The following is a 20,661-nucleotide window of genomic DNA, read 5'->3' as shown; positions in this document are numbered from 1 at the left end:
CGTCAACTTAAAACAAAAGCTACGAGGGTTCCAAACGCGCCCTGGTCTAAGAAGAAGCCCACAACAAACTTAGCCGGTTGTTATTTTTTTTTTGTTATCACCATCTCACATTGTCCTTTAAAAACTATTAAGTTTCTCCTAAGTTAAGACTCCCGCGGGAATTGTCGGGGTGGTGACAACTGTATTCTGATCTGCCGTCACCGCACGGCACAAAACAAAATACATTACCTAGGTATCATGATCATCATCACATTAACCCATTACCGGCCCACTACAGGTTCTCCTCCTACAATGGGAAGGGGCTAAGGTCGTAGTCCACCACACTTGCCCAGTGCGGATTGGTGGACTCCACACACATTTGAGATCATTATCGAGAACTCTTAGACATGCAGGTTTCCTAACGATGTTTTCCAACACCGTTGAAGCATGTGATATCTTATATCTTTAAACGAGCAATTCTTGTAAAACTATATATATATATATATATATATAATTATATATATATATATATATATATATATATATATATATATATATATATATATATAATTGGAATCTCGGAATCGGCTCCAACGATTTTCATGAAATTTAGTATACAGATATTAGAAAATGTCATTTTATTTGTGTTTTCCGGTAATCGGTTATTGGTGCAACGAAGTTGCACAGTTCAGCTAGTTTACTTAAAACACACATAAGTTAGAAAAGTTGAGGTGCACGGTGGGATTCGAACTAAAGGTGAAATCGAGCTCCTACCTGATGCGCTATCACCGCTTCCCTGCCACTCCGCTTCGTAACTAGGTATATATACCTACATAACGTAGCGTAGTGGAGGCAATTTATGCCGATTCGCATCATAAGTTACGCGTTGACGTTATCAAATGTCGCTCTTTATATAAATACGGTGTCAATATCAAAGGTTAAGCAGCTGACATTCAATTTAAGTGCAGCATTTAAATATACTTAGTTGTACTCCAATTACAATAATAACGCCAAGTGTTATGAGCCCATAAAGAAGTTGCACACGTAGTTACTTGAATTCAAAACGAATGTAACAAACCTTAACATGTATCATCTGCCTACCCTGAGCATACCCTCTATGCACGCCACTGCTGGGTGTTAATGTGTATATTATTCATAAAAATATTCATCAGTCATCTTGGTTCCCATAACATAAGCTTCGCTTACTGTGGGGCTAGATGGCGATATGTGTATTGTCGTAGTATATTTATTTATTTACTATTTATACAGTGGGTAGGTAAATTAAAACTTTTGATAATTATAAATTCATATTTGCCAGATATTAAATTGATTAGGATTTTTATAAATACGCTAAATAAATAAAATATTTAGTTTCAAGAAACAATTAAAATTATATTTGATTAACAACCAATGTTCATGGCATTAACTTGGTGGGTATTTTGATATAAATACCTCTATGATACCTTAAGAGTAAATAATTTTATTATTAGAGTAATAATAATATTATTTTAAAGTTCTTACTGACTGATAATCAACGCACAGCCTACACAAACAGATTTAAAAAAAATCTTTCTTTGCCTGTCCGTCCTGAGGTACTTACACACATTTGAAGAGATAGCTATAGCGTTAAGACCGCCTTTACACGCCCTATTTTCTATTCTAAGTCTCTTATGTATATGTGGGTGCTTTGGATGTAATAATAATAATTTATTTATTTCATATAGAAAAATGTGTACAGTAGGAATCTCCTTATGGAGTAGACACAGTGATACTCTGTTGATTTGTGCACAAAGGAGTACTTAAACACTCGCACTAAGGTAACTTGTGTTACGAGTTTCACCTTAAACAACGTGAAATGAGGAAAATAATCGCGATACATAATAGATAAAACAAAAATATATATATTAAATTAATTGCAATGATTTGAGTAATTTTTTTAAATGTCATTGTGGTGTGTGTGTGTGTGTGTATGTGTGTGTGTGTGTGTGTGTGTGTGTGTGTATTTGTGTGTTTGAAAAGTGCATAACATAATTATTATTTTATGATTTTAAGCAGCTCCCCTGTTTCCTTGTATGTCAAAGTTTTTTTTTGTTTTTTTAAGTATTTGCTGGCATCGATTCCGTGACTTGGTACTTATATTATTATGAATTTTGTTAATTTTATTATATATTCGAGCACCAAGAACACAACTGTGCCGAATGGCAAAAGCAGTTCGATATTGTTTCGCGGCACAAGTGTTCCGTATACCGCGCTTTCGGGTCTTTTCGTGGCAAATGAGCGTCTGGTGGAATTTCGGCATGCTCCCTTAATGCTATGTTAAGGATAAATAACTGTCTGACAGCGAGCAACGCACCTTCTTTATAAAGAAGATGCGTTGGATGTCGCACTGGTATATATAATGTGTATATGTAATATGTGAATGAAAACATCTCACTTTTTGAAGATGGTTAAATAAAGAATAAATTTACCATTGCAATTGAAATTGTATATATAGGTTCATTTATTTAACCCCCCTCAGAAACGTTGGACCGATTGCATTGTACTTTGTGTTGAACATTGGATGACGACATAGCGTGACACGTTCTATTTACTCAATTGGTGAAACAAAGGTCTTCTTTGGACTTTAGCTATGTCTTTATAATAATCTGAGCGTATTATTTTTTTTACCAAAAAATTTACGAATATTGTTGGTAAAGAATGTAAAAAAAATTAAGGTCTTTTGAAATAAAATATATCCGGTTTTTAAAACCACACCTATATTTTAAGTATTTATGTATATTATTCATATAATTATTCATCGGGCATCTTAGTACCCAAAAGACAAGCTATGCTTACTTTGGGGCTAGATGGCGATGTGTGTATTGTCGTAGTTTATTTATTTATTATTTATTTATTTATATTTTCCACTTCAGGTAGGCTTGTAGCTTGGTCCGCCAATTATTAGTAAATTAAAAAAAAAAAATAACAAATAGCTGTGCTGGTAACACAAAGGGTTGTAAGTACTCGAGGTCCCTCGTAAAACGGAAATGAGTGCAATAGCGCTCCCAGTTTTATTCCGTGACTCACACAGCAATCCTTTGTCAGTGATAACAATAAGTCAACTTTACGTCCACAGAATCCATAAAAGCTTATCAAGTGTACACGGATGAAAAGATTTGTATGCTTTTTTCAATCAGCAAGTTTCCGGCTTAATACAGGGCACGGGTAGCATGGGCAGAAGACGATTATCTCCCCGCGGAAAGGATAAAAATGTATCTTCTTCCACAGCTTTATCAACTCTCAGAGCACTGGCGCACAAGTGGAAATAATATCCAAATAATATTTATGTGTAATAATAAACTTCTCCTATTCCATGTTCCCGTGCTTTAGCAGGTGGACTGATAATTGTATCCCTTGTCGGGGGATACTATTTTTGTCACCTGCCAACCCTCTCTAGACCACGCTGGTCTAGAGTGGGTTGGCAGGTTGTCTACAGAGGGTTGGCCTTATGGAGGCATGCAGGTTTAAAGATGTGACCTTTAAAGCATGTGATATTGCAATGAAATTAATTTATATTGTTTCAATAAAACTTGTAACTAAACTAATTACTGCAAAGGTAATGCCCGCGTGAAATTGTGGGCTGCATTTCCATGTTGAACAGCCAGGCTGATGCTTCGAAATGCATTGCTTATATTAAAAACAAAAATAATAATATCAAATATACTATGACAATACCCCATAGCCATGTAATCTCCAAAGTAAGCATAGATTGTGTTTTGGGTACTACGATGCCTGATGAATATTTTATGAATAATATACATAAATACTTATAATATACAGATAAACACCCAGACACTGAAAAACATTCAATAAGCAATAAATGATAAAAAAATGTAAGGTTACGAATTTACTGTTAGTATTAGTAAAAACTGCCTACTCTGGCTCCCATATCTTACGTCACCAGCACGGCTAGCATAGCCAGGAGACAATTATATCTCCGGGGAAAGGATATAAATTTATCTTCTCCCACCGCTTTATCAACTCTCAGAGCACTGGCGCACAAGTGGAAATAATATCCATATAACATATGTGTATTAAAAAACGGAGGTAAACTTCTCCTATTCCATGTTTCAGTGATTAAGTGGTGGGCACGTCTATTATATCCCTTGTGAAAGGATATAATCGGGGGATATAATTTTTATCACCCGCCCGTGCTAGCCCTGCTGGAAGTAAACTTTGTCCATTCACAATGTCGTGCAGATTATTATAAGTCCCAGTGTCATAAAGAACTCTTTTTTTTTTTTTTTTAAAGCCTTTGAAAAGCTTTGGCTACAGTTGGTCTTTGGATGAAAGCAGTAGGTCCACCATTATAAGTCTTCCGCTCCGATGCTTATGAAGTTCTTGAAGAAGGAATTTTTTAAAACGAATAAAATTTAAATTACAATTAACTCTCTATTATGAGTCGGGCTTCTATTATGAAATAGAATTGGTCTCTTTGGAAACATTTCTTGTTTACTTGCAATTGTAGAGCAACGTCCTGACCCACTTTTCGATTCTGTTTACGATTATTTTTGGTGGTTGTACCTACACTGTGTATATGCAACCTTGCTCTTTAGTTCGCCGCTGACTGGGAACTTCTTAATTTATTCGATGTTCTTTCTCTATTGTTGATTGGGTAAATCATTAAAGTAAAGCGACCTCAGATCGGACACCGTCAAAGTATTTGATAAATTCCTTACGATTATTTTGGAATAACAGTGCATGATTACCATCTCTTACTTTGTTTTGTAATTATTAATAGATGGACCAAGATAGTCCAATATATATATATAAGTGGAAAATAATCCCTACTAATATTATAAATGTCAATGTAAGTTTGTTTGTTACGCTTTCACGCAAAAACCACAAAACCGATTATCATGAGACTTTGTACACATATTCTTGGAAGTGTTAGAAGTAATATAGGATACTTTTTATCCCGACATTAAGCTCCATAACTCTGACAAATTATAACCTATTTAAATAATTATTTTTGTACTATAGAGGTTATAATATGTGTTTAATTTTGCCCAAACTGTAGTTGGAGATAGAGAACAGAACTCCTTAGCGGACACCTCATTTAAGGCTTAGCGATACTGAATATTTTAATTTTTTTTAATCTACAACTTAATTTAATGCCGCGGAATGTCATGTTCAATGAAACCGGAGCATCCTCAGGAGAAGTTGACTTTACAATGAATAATTGTTAAGTCCACAAATAATATATTATGGATTTCGCAAAGTAACGCTTCTTCTAGCCAATATTTATAAAGTACTGCCTAAACCCCCTATAAGTCCGGAACGTTTTACAAAAAAAATACCTTATTATTCGACAAATTATATATCCAATAATAAGATTCTATATGTTTTAAACGTATATAATCTTATAACGTTGAAGCGCTGATAGCCCAGTGGGTAGGACTTCGACTTCACTATCGGGGGAAGAGTACGAATTTCTGAACGCACTTCTTTTGAACTTTTTCAAGTTATGTGCGTTTTAAGCAATTCAAAATATCACTTGCTTCAACGGTGAACGAAAACATCGCGAGGAAACCTGCATGCCTGCGAGTTCTCCAATAATTTCTCAAAGGTGTTTGGTGTCCACCAATACGCACTGAGCAAGCGTGGTGGACTAATGCCTTAACCTCGTGGGAGGAGACCCGTGCCCTGTAGTGACAATGGGTTGATATGATGACACTTTTAACCTGTTCAATTATGCATTATCTATATTAGCGAAGATTGTCTAAAGATATTCAATAATAAAAGGCAACTTGGTTAACAGCGAGGATGACTGGGGCTTCACTGTTTAAAAAAATAATATACTTAACAATTTACAAATAAAGCACTCCACATATTATGTGCCAGAATGCAGACATATGAATGGCAATGAACAAAACAGTGTAGACAAAATATTTGTTCCGGCGAGATAGTCTTATCAGAACGTAGTACTGACCCTTGATATCCAAACCAAATATTTGAGCCCCTACTAATAATTAAGCGTTGTTAATTCAGTACATGGTCCTTTATATAGGTTAGGCAAATGTAATCAAATCGTCTAGGTGTTTTCTTTAATATAGGTTAGTGCTTGAGCACAATTTTATCTGATGAAAACTCTACATTTGGCATTAGATGCTTGTTTAGAATATACTATTATTTAAAATATTGTAAAAATCAAGAAACTTTATAAAAATGGTAGTATACCTACCCAGGAATAATTCTCCAGTAGTTGCCAACCATTGGCTACCAAATTCAAATACAAAAATGTTTTATTCATGTAGATCTTATTACAGGCACTTATGAAGCGTTCATACATATGTTAGTGATGGTGATAACTGCATTCGTTAACTTAAACTAAAGCTAGGAGGGTTTCAAACGCCTGGTCTAAGAAGAGCCCACAACAAAATAAACCAGTTTTTTTTTTATCGCCATCTCACAGTCTAGTTAATGTTGAGCTATGAAGTAAGAGCAATTCGTACCCAAATATTGGACAGGAGTAGGCTTTACTTTGCGGAAATCCATAATATATTATGAAAATTAAGCTTAATTTGCTCACTTACTGCTATTTACAATGAATAATTGACAAAGTGTCTTTATTCATTGTAAAGTCAACATCTCCTGATGATGCTCCTGTTTCGGAGCGAAACGTGCGTAAAGGGTACATTGCCGAGGATCTGTTTGGTGTGGAGTATACGGATTGAAGTAATTATAAATCACCCCATACAGATTCTCTTGCTTTTCGCGGAGTGTAACAAATTTAGCTTAATTTTCATAGTAAAGGTATCATGGAATTCCGCAAAGTAACACCTTCTATGCAGCTATGGACTGTTATAGGCTATCGATGATGCGTTTAATATCAGTGATATATCTTAACTTTATTTATTCATACCCTGCGGAAGGTTATACAGCAAAATCGAAGAAAATAACTGGCCCGTTTGCTTAGCGTTCGTGGACTATGAGAAATCATTTGATTCGATGGAAACCTGGACTGTTTTAAGATCACTGCATGAATACCGAATTGACTACCGGTACATCCTGATGTTTGTATGAAAAGGTCACCATGTCAGGACCGGACCACGAGGCCGATCCAATTGCAGCGAGGAGTGCGACTGGGAGATGTCATTCCCCCTGAAGCTGTTTTCCGCAGTATTGGAGCATGTCAGTATCAGTAGGTACCGATACATCGTAACGTTTACCTTAAGCTACGGTATTTAGTATGAAAAACTCATGCATAGGGTTTAAGGCATTAGTTTCCTGCTTCAATATTTTATTCAATAGGATAATACATAATATACGTCATTCCTAATCTTCAGTGGGATTTCATTAAGGAAGTAAATATCTTCTTACCGCACTGTTTATTTACGTCAAAGTGTATTTTTTTCCTGGCGCCGTCGGAAGGTTTATAACATAAGCTAAGCAAGCTGCAAATACGTGTTTGTTTATATATTATTTTCCCATACCTCCCAAACTATTGATTGGATGCATTACACACATACATTTTAGTTCAGTACGACATCTCTAATATAAAGTAGGTATGGTAAATTGCTTTGGTTCATAATATATTTTATGTGGCGATGAACAGAGAACTGAGCCAAGCGCTTCACTACCATCACTTAAAACAGTGTTATTTTAATACTATTTAACACATCGCCACCTACACCCAAAGTAAGCGTAGTTTGTGTTATGGGTAGGTACAATATATGTCGAAACGATCAATTGTGGGAAACGAACCCACAGCCTCAACTGCAGCAGTAAGGCTGCAGCTGAATTTTTTGCTAATTTTTTGACAGACATGACAGTTCAAAAATTGCTTGTAACAAAGTACTTCTTGAAATAAATTATATTCGAATCTGAGCATAAAAATAGGTAGGTATCAAAAGGTATTAACAGTCGGGTTTGAGATTCAAACTTGTTCCCGATTTACTTGTTTCCAATGAAACATATGGCCTGAAAATAGTTTCATTTTGGTACCTACAACCGAATTGTAATATTTGTATTAGTCACTTCTAATTCTGAAGCAGGCAGCTTTTGTCCTTATTTAGAATAAGCCATATTAAAAAAAAAAAACTTTACATCACAAACGCTAGTATGATCTATTTATTGTGGTTTTGTATTAAGATGCAAAAGAATAACATACTATATAATTATATTTATTTATCCTCAATGATGTACGTTGGTTTTGCCCCTGGATAAATATGTTTACTGTTTTGTGTGAAAACAGTGGTTTATTAAAATTTATTTTCTGAAACATTCTTTACACATTATTTAGAAGGGCTCAATCGGGGAAGTACTACGACACGCTTGTTTCTGCAGCATTTTTTTATTTATTTCACTAAAAGTTAGTCCCTGACTGCGATATCACCTGGGTGATGATGCAGTCTAAGGCCCTAACGAACTAATCTGTTATGGTTACAGAAGCCCCTTATCGTTTTCTACGCGACATCGTACCGGAACGCTAAGTAGCTTAGCGGGATTTCTTTTCGATAAGGTGGTAATTTTCCACAGCCAAAGGCTCCCACCAGATCAGACCAAGTAAATTCAGAAATTATGAATTCCTTATTTGTCCCCGCCGTGTATGGAACCCTTGATGACCACGGTGCCATAGAGACCCTCAAAGAGGTGTACAACAGAATCGCACTTATATGCGTTAAAAAAAACACAAGTGTTTTAAATATAAATGGATATAAATAAAATACTAACTTGAGAAGGGAATCGCATTACAATATCGTACGCTTAAATTACATTTCGTGAAGTCAAAGACACCTGTTTATGGACGCAGCTGTAATTTCAATTGTTACAAATTGCACGAGCATTAAATAACGCAGCATAAGGGCCCTGCCACCTTCCTAACAACGCTTATAATTTGCTTAAAGCAGTATTATTAACCTGCGACGCTAGAACTACGGACAACGGCGGATCCAGGGGGGGAGTCATGGGGGTCATGACCCCCCCCCCCCTCTGAGCTGTTTCCAGGATTAGGTGGACCACTAATTGAACATAATGATTTTATTTATATATTTCGTCACCATACAGATTTTATGTAACTACAAACCTTCAATACATTATTAATTCAATATAATATAATAACTTTGTATGGTGGCAAACGTTGGGAATGAACGCAACGAAAATTTGAATTCTCTCAACTACGTAACGTCTAGCTAGACCTAACCTCAATCGGAATCGGAACAACTAAACTTCAACATATCATAACATAGTTCTAAGTTTAAAAATCTCAATCTCTTTCTACCTTGAATGTGTTTATAAGTGTACCTTTATAAGTATTCTTAAAACTTATTGCTGCAAATTCACTAATTACAAGAAATGGAAAGTAATCAATTTTTCATTATTCCAGTGCGTGTGTTTTAACTTAAATGTTATTTTTGTTAGTTCTCTAAATTGTTTTATTTCTTATTGTTTGGCAATTGAACTTTTACTAAACCTACTTTAAAATTATGTTGTTGTTTTGTTAATATTTTATGCTACGAGTATATACCGTTTATACTAAGTTATAAATTCTTAGTTTATGCACTACACACTTGTTGAACCCACCTCTTCACTCTTGCGGAGTTTTGCGCTATACCCCTCGACATACCACTAGCTGTTTTGGCAAAACATTCACCACGGTTCTGGAATATAAATAGGCTGCCTCATTCCGTGAGTGATAATTCTCCTCTGGATGTCTTCAAGAGAAGATGGCATTATGTACGTGTATATGTACAAGTTATTTAGGTACATTAATAAAATAACTTCTTTTTACTTCTATCTATTGTCATCAAAATTAAATTGTAAGTTCTCGACTTGACCACGACTGTGTGACCCCCTCCAGGCGCCAAAGCTGGATCCGCCCTTGACTACGGAGTGTTATATAAGTTTGACGTGGATGTGTGTGTGTGTATGTATCTCGTAGGTAGCTTTCGAACGGATGAACCGATTTTCTTTTTCTCTTTTTTGAAAGGGGAATAAGTCGGGATTGTTCAAATCACTCTCGGGGGGCCGAGTTCGAATACCATCACGCACCTCTAACCTGTCAGCCGTCATGGGCCTGTTATTACACTGGCATCCAAGCCCTTTAAACAGGAACACAGCACCGCTTTGCTCCAGAAATAACCATGGTGACGAGCACTGAGCGAGTCGCAAAGCAGAAGGCGGGGCACATAGCTCGGAGAACCGATTAACGTTGGGGTCTTTAGGTGCTGGAATGGCGACCCCGCACCGGTAAACGCAGCGTACGTCGGCCCCAACGAGGTGGACAGATTAGGCGTGTCGCTAGGAGCCGCTGGAGGCAAGCGGCCCAGGACCGATTGTGGAACTCCCTACAAAAGACCTTTGTCCAGCAGTGGACTTCGATTGGTTGAATTGATGATGATGATGGACGACCTCTATCACAAAAGCTCTACTACTTTTTGTGCTGTAGTGAAACAAGTGCCCAGCACGGCTAGCATGGGCAGGAGACAATTATATCCCCCCGAAAAGGAGAAAAATGTATCTTATTCCACAGCTTTATCAACTGTCAGAGCACTGGCGTACAAGTGGAAATAATATCCAAATAATATATGTGTTTTCTATGTTTTTTTCCTTTCACGCCATTGGTTGCCTAGAAGAAATCGCTATGTAGCGATAAGGCCACCTAATTGTACTCTCTTGATATGATTATTTATGTCTCTGTAACTACTTTTTTTCTTTGGTGTACAATAAAAGTGTATTCATTCATTCATATGTGTATTAATAAACGGGGGTAAACTTCTCCTATTCCATGTGCCAGGGATTTAGCAGGTGGACACGTTAATTATATCCCCTGTGAGGGGATATAATCGATGGATATAATTTTTATCTCCAGCCCGTGCTAGCCCTGCAGGAGTGAAACACTTATTTATACCTTTATATATACCTTTATAAGTGTTGTTTATGATGATGAAAATGAGGTTAAATATTACGGAACTCGATTTAACATTTACATTATCACTTTATATTTTTTATAATAAATTAATTTAAATCGTCGCGTTTGAATGCAGCCAGGCTCAAGGTCAATCAAATGTAATAAAACCCACGTAAGTAGGGTTGCCAAGCGTCCGAATTTGCCGCGGAATCTTCCTGTTCAGTTTAGCCCGTTAAAATTTTAGATTGCATCACTTACTATCAGGTGAGATTTGAGTTAAGGGCTAACTTGTAGTAAAAAAAAAAGATCCAGCCAGAACTAATGAATTATTAGAAACAAGGTTGTCGAATATTGGAAAGAAGCAGGCGTTACTTTGAGGATTTCCATGCAGTGGCGTGCATAGAGGGTATGCAGATGATATGAAGTGAAGAAAATGTCCAGTACGATTTATAAATGTTTAAGGGTAGACTTTTTTTAACTCTTACAATGCCTATCCTTAGGTTTTCTAAAACTCGTACTGGAGGATTTTCCTACCCTGTGCATACCCTCTATGCACGCCACGGATTCCATGATATACGTACTACGAAAATTAAGCTTAACTTGCTATACTCCGCTAAATGCAGGAATAATTTTGGAAATACATTGCCGAAGATCAATTTGGTGTGGAGTTTCCAGTTCGGAGTACCTACCTATTTAATAAAAATTATTATCTTAGGCAGTTATAATATACAATAGCTCGTTACTTAATAAATGATTCCACATAGCGCAGTATAAGTATTAGTATTCAATCGATACTCGTGATTATTTGGTTAGAAGTTAATTGTAACGATATTGAACTTGATTTGCAATATACAAAACATTGTTTTTAAATTCGATGAAAGGTTATCGCTCGACCGCTCTTCATTTGACGACGTGAACACGTAACTGCGCCTATATGTCGGTAAACGCGTTAGCCTGGAATGAGTATAGCGGTAAAATGATTATTATCAACCCATTTGCAGCCCAATACATGCCACTGGGTCCCCTCCTACTTCAAAAGCCTTTAAGAACATTATGGAGAACTCTCAGACATGTAGGTTTCCGCAAAATGTTTTTCTTTACCGTTAAAGTATGTAATATGCACTTGTTTAAAAAAGTGCGAAATCGTATCACTAGGCTGTTAGACGGTTACGGTTTATGACGTTTATGGTTTCTACCAAATAAACGTTTGATCGATAACAGTTCCGTATAAAATCTAACAGAAGTGGTTTTTGTAAATTTACAATTGAAGTGGTCTGTAATTTGTTGTTCCGAAGCATGGTATTAAATAAAAAAATTGTTTTTTTGATACATTTGTTAAAGTTGGATTATACTAAGTAAGAATAATTAATATAGATGCCCGATCTTACAGAAGTAAGGTGAAAGACGTCGAACGTGGCGAACTGATGAATCACGGTGCAATCTGAGATATTGCTGACGTGTGGAGTCTACGTAACATGTTTAAAAATATTGAATATAATATCTATGTTCTTTTCACGTTTTCACGGACACTTTATGACGACTGTCACCATAATATCTAGTAGATTACATTGATCGTATGTCATTAACGAAGCGATATGTTCTTCAAGTTTATGGTTTCTAAACGGCATGGTGATGTAAAGTACACGAGCATAGGAATGTTACCACAGACTATTTTCCATAAAAGTACTTGCTTATAACGCAATCATTCGTTATCTACACGCACATCCGACAGTGGCAGAAACCATGCTACGACACGCTTCCTAAAGTTATAGTGATATGGTAAAATTTTGATCGTATACACATTATGATAAAATTCAGTGTAGTTAGGGAGCCAGCTACTATAGTAATGAGAAAAAATTCTCATTACTATAGTTAGATTTAAAAAAATATAAGACCGTCATCATTGTAAATAATGTAATGCATTTAGACGAATGGACTAGATTATTTACGAGTAAAAACTGTCAAATTTCGTTTTCTTCTAGTTATTTTGATCTAAGAACCAAACCCAATTTGATGTGATTTGATCAATCGTAATCGTAATTAATACCTTTCAAATAGAAGAAATATTTTTCAAATCTGTTCGTAAATGATCGGGTATTTGAAAACCTCCTCCTTATAGTTTAATTAGATATCATTAGTATTAGTGTCATCGAGACCTTAGAACTTGTTTATCAGACTGCATTTTTAAACATCGAAAATTCTTATGGTGTTATTTTAAATAAATTCCTGATGATTTAAAGAGTTTTAAATATTTTAGATTTATGTCTTAAATCTTGATAATGAATATTATTTGTTCTTTTCTATTATTACATAATTATAAAAGAAAATATACAAAAGAAAATACTGATGGAATGGTTGTATTTTTCAAAAGAAAATTTTAATTTTATTTGTTTGATAGATATTATCGTTGATATAATCGCTCACTCAAGTAGGAGAGAGACAGATGTCGAACGCGGAGGCTGACTGTGCCTCTTTGTCGCTCGTTCCGCGCTCTCGCTTGCACTTCAAGCCTTGAATGGAACGCCTCAGAGCGAGATAACGCCGCATACTTCATGTTTTTTCGTTCGTGCAGCCGGCTCCATAGAATTATAAGACGTTGTCACGTCAATAAATCATTAAATACATTGTGACACGACCGAAGAGGTTTCAATTTCTTTAAAAGCGTTAGCAAAGAAGCTAGTTTGCGGCTTTACTATCGTAGAAACTATTAGGAACTGCCTGGTAATAAAGTTATTAAACTCATGGTTGGTTTTATAACCCATTATCTTGGTCGCAACGGGAGTTAGAAAACGAGGTTCGTCAAGTTGCGCTCGGGCGGAATCCATACAGTCTTCTTTGTTTTTAACTTACTAAAGTAAAGACTCATTATTCCTAATCACCATGAAACCGCGTTCATTTTTCTCTAAGACACGGCAATCTCAACTCGCTACAGCCTAAGCCGGTTACCCTTGACATTGTCCTCACCGCCGCTCTTGTGCCCAACCATGATGTAATGCGCTGTAATAATGTTTTATTATGTTATCTCACTATAGCCCGAGCTATTTTATCAAGAATCCCATTCAAGACCTCTATTAGTAATTTCGATTTAAACTTCTTAGGCTTCGGGGCGTTCGCATCGCATCACAAACGTCCTGACATAGCAGTAAGTGAAGTTATTTTGCCCACTGGTTTTTTTTTTGTGTGAATACTAGGTGTATACTTGACATTATTTTAATTGTGTTTTCCTAATATAATTCTTCGAATTGATCAATTGTAAAATCATTGTGCAGGACAATAGTGAGTACTGAATATACTTATAGTCAACCAATCTGCAATGGGCCAGCGGGATGGATTACGGCCTTAACCCCTTCTCATTGTGGGAGGAGACCCTTGCTCTGTGGTGGGCCGGTGGTGGGTTAGTGGGTCGGTAAAGGGTTTATATGATATGATGATGTTGTTATGACCAACTATTGAGAACAAAATTTTAGTGACATCTCATTTCGATATCTCGATTCGTATCTTATAGCTGGCAAAATCCTACGTCCGATCTCTCCATCATTAGCTAATCTTTAACATGGGCCAGTTACATAGTAATGCTACTATTTCATCAAAAATATCTGGAAAAGAGGTATTTAAAAAAATAAGAATCTTATAGCATCTCAAAAATTTGGAGGAAATATTTGGCTCAGAATTTCTAATCTCTTGGTCCACCGGTTAAGGCTGCATGTTGTCTATGATTCGGTTCGTCACGGTGTTGTTTTATATGTATGTAACATACGGAAGTCAGTTTTTATTATATTATTATATCCTGTTTCGTCTTGTACCACTTTTACTAATTCAGTTACTTACTTTCGTGTTATTCTCGGAAACAAAAAACAATATAGCTAATGTAAAATGAACTCAGTTTTTGCATAATGCATATACTATATTGAAACCTATACACCATGATGAAAACTTTTATTAACTTAAGAATTAAAAAAAAAACTTAAATGATTATACCTCGGTAAGTATAATAATTATACACAGTACCGAGACGATTACAGTATGATTCTAAACTATGCATATTATATTACGTATTCAATTCCTAAATATATAAATGTATTACTTACGTAGGAGACTTAAAATTATATATATTTATTTGTCCAAGTGATTTCAATGCATAATATGACGACGTTTATTGAGCAACCTTTGTGCCGTTTTTTTTTTTCACGAATGATATTATTGTTTATGCATATTTTTATACAAGTAGTTTAACTTACGTAATAGTTTATTTCACTGGGTAATTGTTAGGCTTTTTTACAATGCAATTGAATTGCGAAGTACGATAGATGTATTAATAAGGAAACAAAACAGGACAATGAACCGATCAAGTAGGTAGGTGTTTTTTATGTGTCAATCATTTTGAGGATAACATTATTAAGTACTTAATTAATATTCTTCCAATTTTAAATATATAAAAACGGTTGGAAGGTTTTAAATCCTACCAATTAAAATTAAAAATATGTAAGATTACGTACCTTTAAATAAATATAAATAAATCTATCCACGAATGGAGATAAGGTGAAATCCCTTTTTTTATAATTAGGACGGGAAAATATTCATGGACACCCCCTATCCTAAATACATGTATAAATTCCACCGTAGTAGCTATAATAGTTATTGTGTAATTTTAAATTTAGAGGCAATAGTTTTACCATTTATAAACGTAACGTAGATAAAAGTTAAATTTATACAACCTAATAAAAATTCTAATATGTTTTAACCCAATTAACCATCGTTCACATTTTAATTAAAAACTATATCAAAAATCAACCGCGCACTTCAAAAAAAACGTAAAAATAATACAATTGTAGACAACTAACCAGTTAGTTTTAATTCCGCTTCGGCTTTGGAAGATTCAGGTATTTGATTAGACGAAAATAACACGACACCAAACTTTATAGACATAAGTTTTAACGGGATTTTTAACGACCGCGTACGTACGAACGACGCGCGGCGCGGCCACAGACTGGCTATGGGTACTGCTTTTTCGTCCAGTATTCCCGCGCTCGCAGTAGGGACGCGTTGACGTTTGTTTTTTTTTTCATTGGTGCGTGAACCCTGGTCGATAAATCCACGTGATGGAAGGAGGTCGGTATAATATTTTTAGTGCATGCCGCGTGCTTTTCGATAAATAGGTAAATGTTGTAAAACGTGACTGATGCAATAGCATGGTTAATACCTGATATAGAACTACTGAGACATATAAGGGTTAATGGGCATGTAGTTATGTAAATGTGTGTGGCGATACTAAGAAAGTTTACAGTTAAGTTTTCTTGTTCGATATTCATACAAAGTAGGGTAAAGTAGGTACAAGGTATGCCTAGAGCACGTGCTATTTTTTCTCTTTACTTCTGATATTGTATAAGTTACGTACATTAATTTTGTATTGATAATATATGATATAAACAATAATTAATATGATAGAATAGCCGTATGCATAATTACTTACACGACAGAATTGATTGGCAGTTAATTGCCTTTGTTATCGTAGTTTTTAAATTAGTTTTAAGACTGTGAGATTATGATAACAAAAAAAAAAACCTAGCTATGTTTGGGCTGCTTTTAAAACTCCTTATAGTATCCGTTGTCCGTGTAGGTTTAAAAAACTTTAAATGAATTAAAAGAGTCTCTATGTAAAAAAATGTCTGCTTGTTCAATTCTGATTCTTCAATTTTATATTTTTATATCTATTGACTTAAAAATAACCTGCTTAACATAGTGCATCGACCCTTGACAACCTCACATAGTATGTATGAACGTATTTGAACGTAATAATTTTTACTTAAAATACATGCTTTTAGTACATGGTATTTTTTTCTAGCCAATTATGTTATTATTTATACTACAAGTTCGTTCTATTCCCGTTACCAATTATATTAACCTCAAAAGGTCCACGCCATGATAGCGCCATAATTTGAACCAATCGCAGTGTTTGTTAGTGACGCGCCCATTTTATTGCGCGCGTGCATACAAGGTTAAATTATGGAGTGAAGCAATTTTTTAACTATTCGCTCCTAACAGTATTTCACTAACTTAAATAATAAATAAATAAATAAATATACTACGACAATACACATATCGCCAAATCGCCCCAAATTAAGCGTAGCTTGTGTTATGGGTACTAAGATGACTGATGAATATTTTTAATGATAAATATACATAAATTCTTATACTATGCATATAAACACCCAGACACTGAAAAACGTTCATGTTCATCAGACAAAAGTTTTTCAGTTGTGGGAATCGAACCCACGGCCTTGGACTCAGAAAGCAGGGTCGCTGCCCACTGCGCCAATCGGCCGTCAATAAACCAAACAATAACCCAAAATCCACGTTTTAAAAAAATGGGTCGGTCGGACGATGCTCGGTTCCTTTCAAATGCCAAAACAATTCTTGAAACCGGTTTTGATTAGACGAAGATGTTTGAAGTTGCAACGCTAAAATTATATATTTAAAAAAAATTTGGTGCTTTTATGCCCGTCTTCACATAAATCGAATGCCTAATGATTTAGCTGATGTCTATAGAAAAAAAACGTTACACCAACTCTTAGGTGATAATTATTGGTGAACAGTTGATTGCTGCCTTGGTATATCCTTAAATTAGGCGTTACTTATATAGGAATTGCATGTTTCGTCGTTAGTGGAAACGGGTATCAGACCCTTAGATGACTTAGCAAAATCGCAAGTTTAGGGAAGAATAATTTTCCCCAAATTCCTAACTCCGGACTAGTGCAGGGCATTTCTAGACAGTAGGACCCAAAAGCTAGCAATTTTAGGCCCGATCCGTCTCAGTTCCAGAACCTCAATTTTCGTAGTCGATTTCTTAATACAAACTACCAAGGCAGCCTACTATGGCTATTATATGGTAAAATCGGTGAATACATTTCGAAAAGGCGTGTGATGTTTCCGAATCTGCACTAGGCCAGCGTGGTAGCCAACCCCTGAAACCCTTCTCATTTTGGAAGAAGAATCGTGACCTGTTGTTGGTGAAATTATTATAATGATGTTCTTGCGAAAACTCTGCATATTGATATTATGTGCTGATTTTCTCCAAGATCTATATAAGTGGCATACTAGTAAGTAGTAACGAACGTAGCCTATGTTTTAGCAGGAACTCCGAAATTCAACTCCCAATTAGAATTTCGGAGTACTAATAAAAATAACATATTCAATCGTGGTATTTAAAACGACTGACTGTAGGGCTTCAGATATTTATTTAAAGAGATTAGTTCTGCTACGCGACGTGACCGTTACCGAAAAACATTTCGTTTTTTAATATAAATAAATATATGAAACTGCGGAAGGCGAGCAATTCGTTGGCATTGAGCGTTCAAGTTGTTTACAACTCGTTCTTTATTCTAATGTTGTGACGCAGAGTCGTCGAAAAAGTTTGAATCAAATTAATTTCAATTTCTGCGTATCTGCGTATCAATACGCACTAAGTATGATGTTCACAATAAATCCAAAAAATAATTGGTAATTGAAATACTTACATATCCGTAAACTTGATTTGCACCGAACGAAATTGCTGTAACATATGCTGCAAAATCCTGAACCAGTCATTTTTAAGTATTTTTTACCTAGTACTTCGGTAAAAATGAACTTAAGAGAAGAAAATAAGATCAGATTTACAACTTGATGTGTCTTGAAATATAAAATGGTGTATGAAAAGTTTTGACTTTGTAACATCGATTACTTCATGTATCTAAGTTCAGTAATTTGAAACATTGAAAACCTTGCATTGATTTTAGATGCCTCAATAGTGGCAGATTTAATTGAAATTGAGCATACAAACCAACCGATTACAGAAATATTTTCTTGTCATTCTTTTAGATATAATTCTTATACATCCGAATCCATATATGGAAAATGTTATCCGGAAAAACTGTACCGTTAGAGAACAGAAATTCCGTCCGTTAAAGTTGTAGGCAAAAACTGGTCATATAAATTGAATATCAGTTGAACTATAGGTATGCTAGCGTTTGTGTGAGTAATGTAAACTTTCTCTTATTAACATACATTGAAAACTATCACAAAATATCCCAAGACAAATCCGGGGAAACACAAAATAATGGTTACCCTATTCGTAGAGGATAGGGGCTCGCGCTGCATCCCTCTTGTCTTTATAATTCACCCCTTGTTTCACCCCTCATTGTTACTTTCTCGGCACGTGGCGTATAGAAGCCCTTAGTATATACTCTTGGCATGAGGTTTGCTCACTTGCAATCTCATCTTTAAATAGTATCGAAATTTCAAAACAATTCCCTTACTAATATTATAAACGTGAAAGTTTGTGAGGATGTATGGATGTTTGTTACTCTTTCAAGCAAAAACTTCTGAACGGATTTGACTGAAATTCGGAATGAGGAAAATTATAACCTGGATTAACACAAGCTACTTTTTGGTGGTGGTCACAGTCGGACTCCACACACCTTTGAGAACAGTATCGAGAACTCTCAGGCATGCAGGTTTCCTCACGATGTTTTCCTTTACCGTTGAAGCAAGTGATATTTTAACACATTACTTACAAAAGTTAGAGGTGCGTGCTGGGATTCGAACTCGGCCCCCCCCCGAAAATGAAGTTGAAGTCCTTCCTACCAACTGGGCTATAAACCTTGTATAAAAATATGTGTAGCTGCCAAGTATTTGAAAAATAAAGTAAATAAAATTGTGTTCAAAAATTTATATACCAATCACGTTTATCTTATTAGCATACCTAGTACCTACCTACATTGTGAAATACCTAAACGGTCAATAAATCTTCACGATTTTGCGCTTACATCCAAACTCGAAGAGTAAACTGGCAACAAAGTGTGTTTCTAGTTATATGCAGGTTTTATACCTAAGTATTTTGTCTTGTGCCTAACTTATAGCTTTCTTTATTTTAACTGACTGCAAAATTAATTTCGAATGTAACTGCACAAGTTAATTTTAAAGACACTAGAGGTCTGCCTACTTTATTGGAGAGTTCCCTCGAGTTCACCAGGGTCTCATAACAAGATCCTGACCTGGTGACGACGAAAAAATAATTAACGAATTCGGTCTAGGCTTCTTCGAGTAATCGTGGAACATAAATAAAAAGTAAAATAAATATTCCGACAAATTTAAAGGAAGTTTTCAATTCGTCGGAATATTTATTTTTAATAACTATACTCTCATGTTCCGTAAAACGCAAAGGGTAAAATGGAACCCCATCACTAAGACTCCGCTGTCCGTTCGTCCGTCTGTTTATCTACCTATCTGTCCATCTGTCACCAGACTTTATCTCTTGAACCGTGGTTAGTTAGACGGTTGGAATTTTCACAGATGATGAATTAATGAATACACTTTTATACAATTTGGCGGCCTTATCGCTACATAGAGATCTCTTCCAGGCAACCGACGCGATGGTAAAACACAGCTCAAGAAGGTGATGCATATAAACAAAAATATACATTTATACCTTTATCTACATAAATACTATATATATAGATTGATGATGTATTTTTGTTACCTCTGTATCGACAAATATTAAAAAATATAATAAAATAATTATTTAATGGGGCTCCCATACAACAAGCGTGATTATATCGCTAATTTTTGCTTCATATTGATAACGGCTGCAGGTAGACGCGAACATTCACAAAATAGTCAGGTTTTTTTAAGTTATAATACATCCAAGAAGGGTCTCGTCTCTCATATTTGTAAACTGAACAGCAGCGCTGCCGGCGGTAAAATTGAGAACTAAAGATCTTTAGGACGTGCGTGCAGACGGTCACGTGCGCCCGTGC

At 35.5% G+C, this 20,661-nt stretch overlaps 2 protein-coding genes across 3 annotated transcripts in view; one reads left to right on the top strand and one right to left on the bottom strand.

Annotated features, from left to right (window-relative positions):
• Positions 1-15,853, bottom strand: part of LOC120628447 (protein I'm not dead yet) — a 67,519-nt gene extending 51,666 nt beyond the window's left edge. Inside the window, exon 1 of the mRNA XM_039896826.1 lies at positions 15,712-15,853. The gene's annotated coding sequence lies outside the window, so the exon portion shown is untranslated. The remainder of the gene's footprint in view (positions 1-15,711) is intronic.
• Positions 1-20,661, top strand: part of LOC120628448 (GPI transamidase component PIG-S) — a 73,752-nt gene that overhangs the window by 28,770 nt on the left and 24,321 nt on the right. Inside the window, exon 1 of one of the 2 annotated variants that reach the window (XM_039896828.1) lies at positions 15,892-15,979. The exons of the other annotated variant lie outside the window; for it this stretch is intronic. Coding sequence (XP_039752762.1) covers positions 15,970-15,979 — 10 coding nt within the window. The 5' untranslated portion in view covers positions 15,892-15,969. Of the gene's footprint in view, positions 1-15,891; positions 15,980-20,661 lie in introns of those variants that run through there. 2 annotated transcript variants of the gene reach the window in all.

This window comes from Pararge aegeria, chromosome 12 (assembly GCF_905163445.1).
Source record: "Pararge aegeria chromosome 12, ilParAegt1.1, whole genome shotgun sequence".
Taxonomy (NCBI): domain Eukaryota; kingdom Metazoa; phylum Arthropoda; class Insecta; order Lepidoptera; family Nymphalidae; genus Pararge; species Pararge aegeria.
Note: the sequence above shows the minus strand (reverse complement) of the source record. Positions and strands in the feature narration are given on the sequence as shown.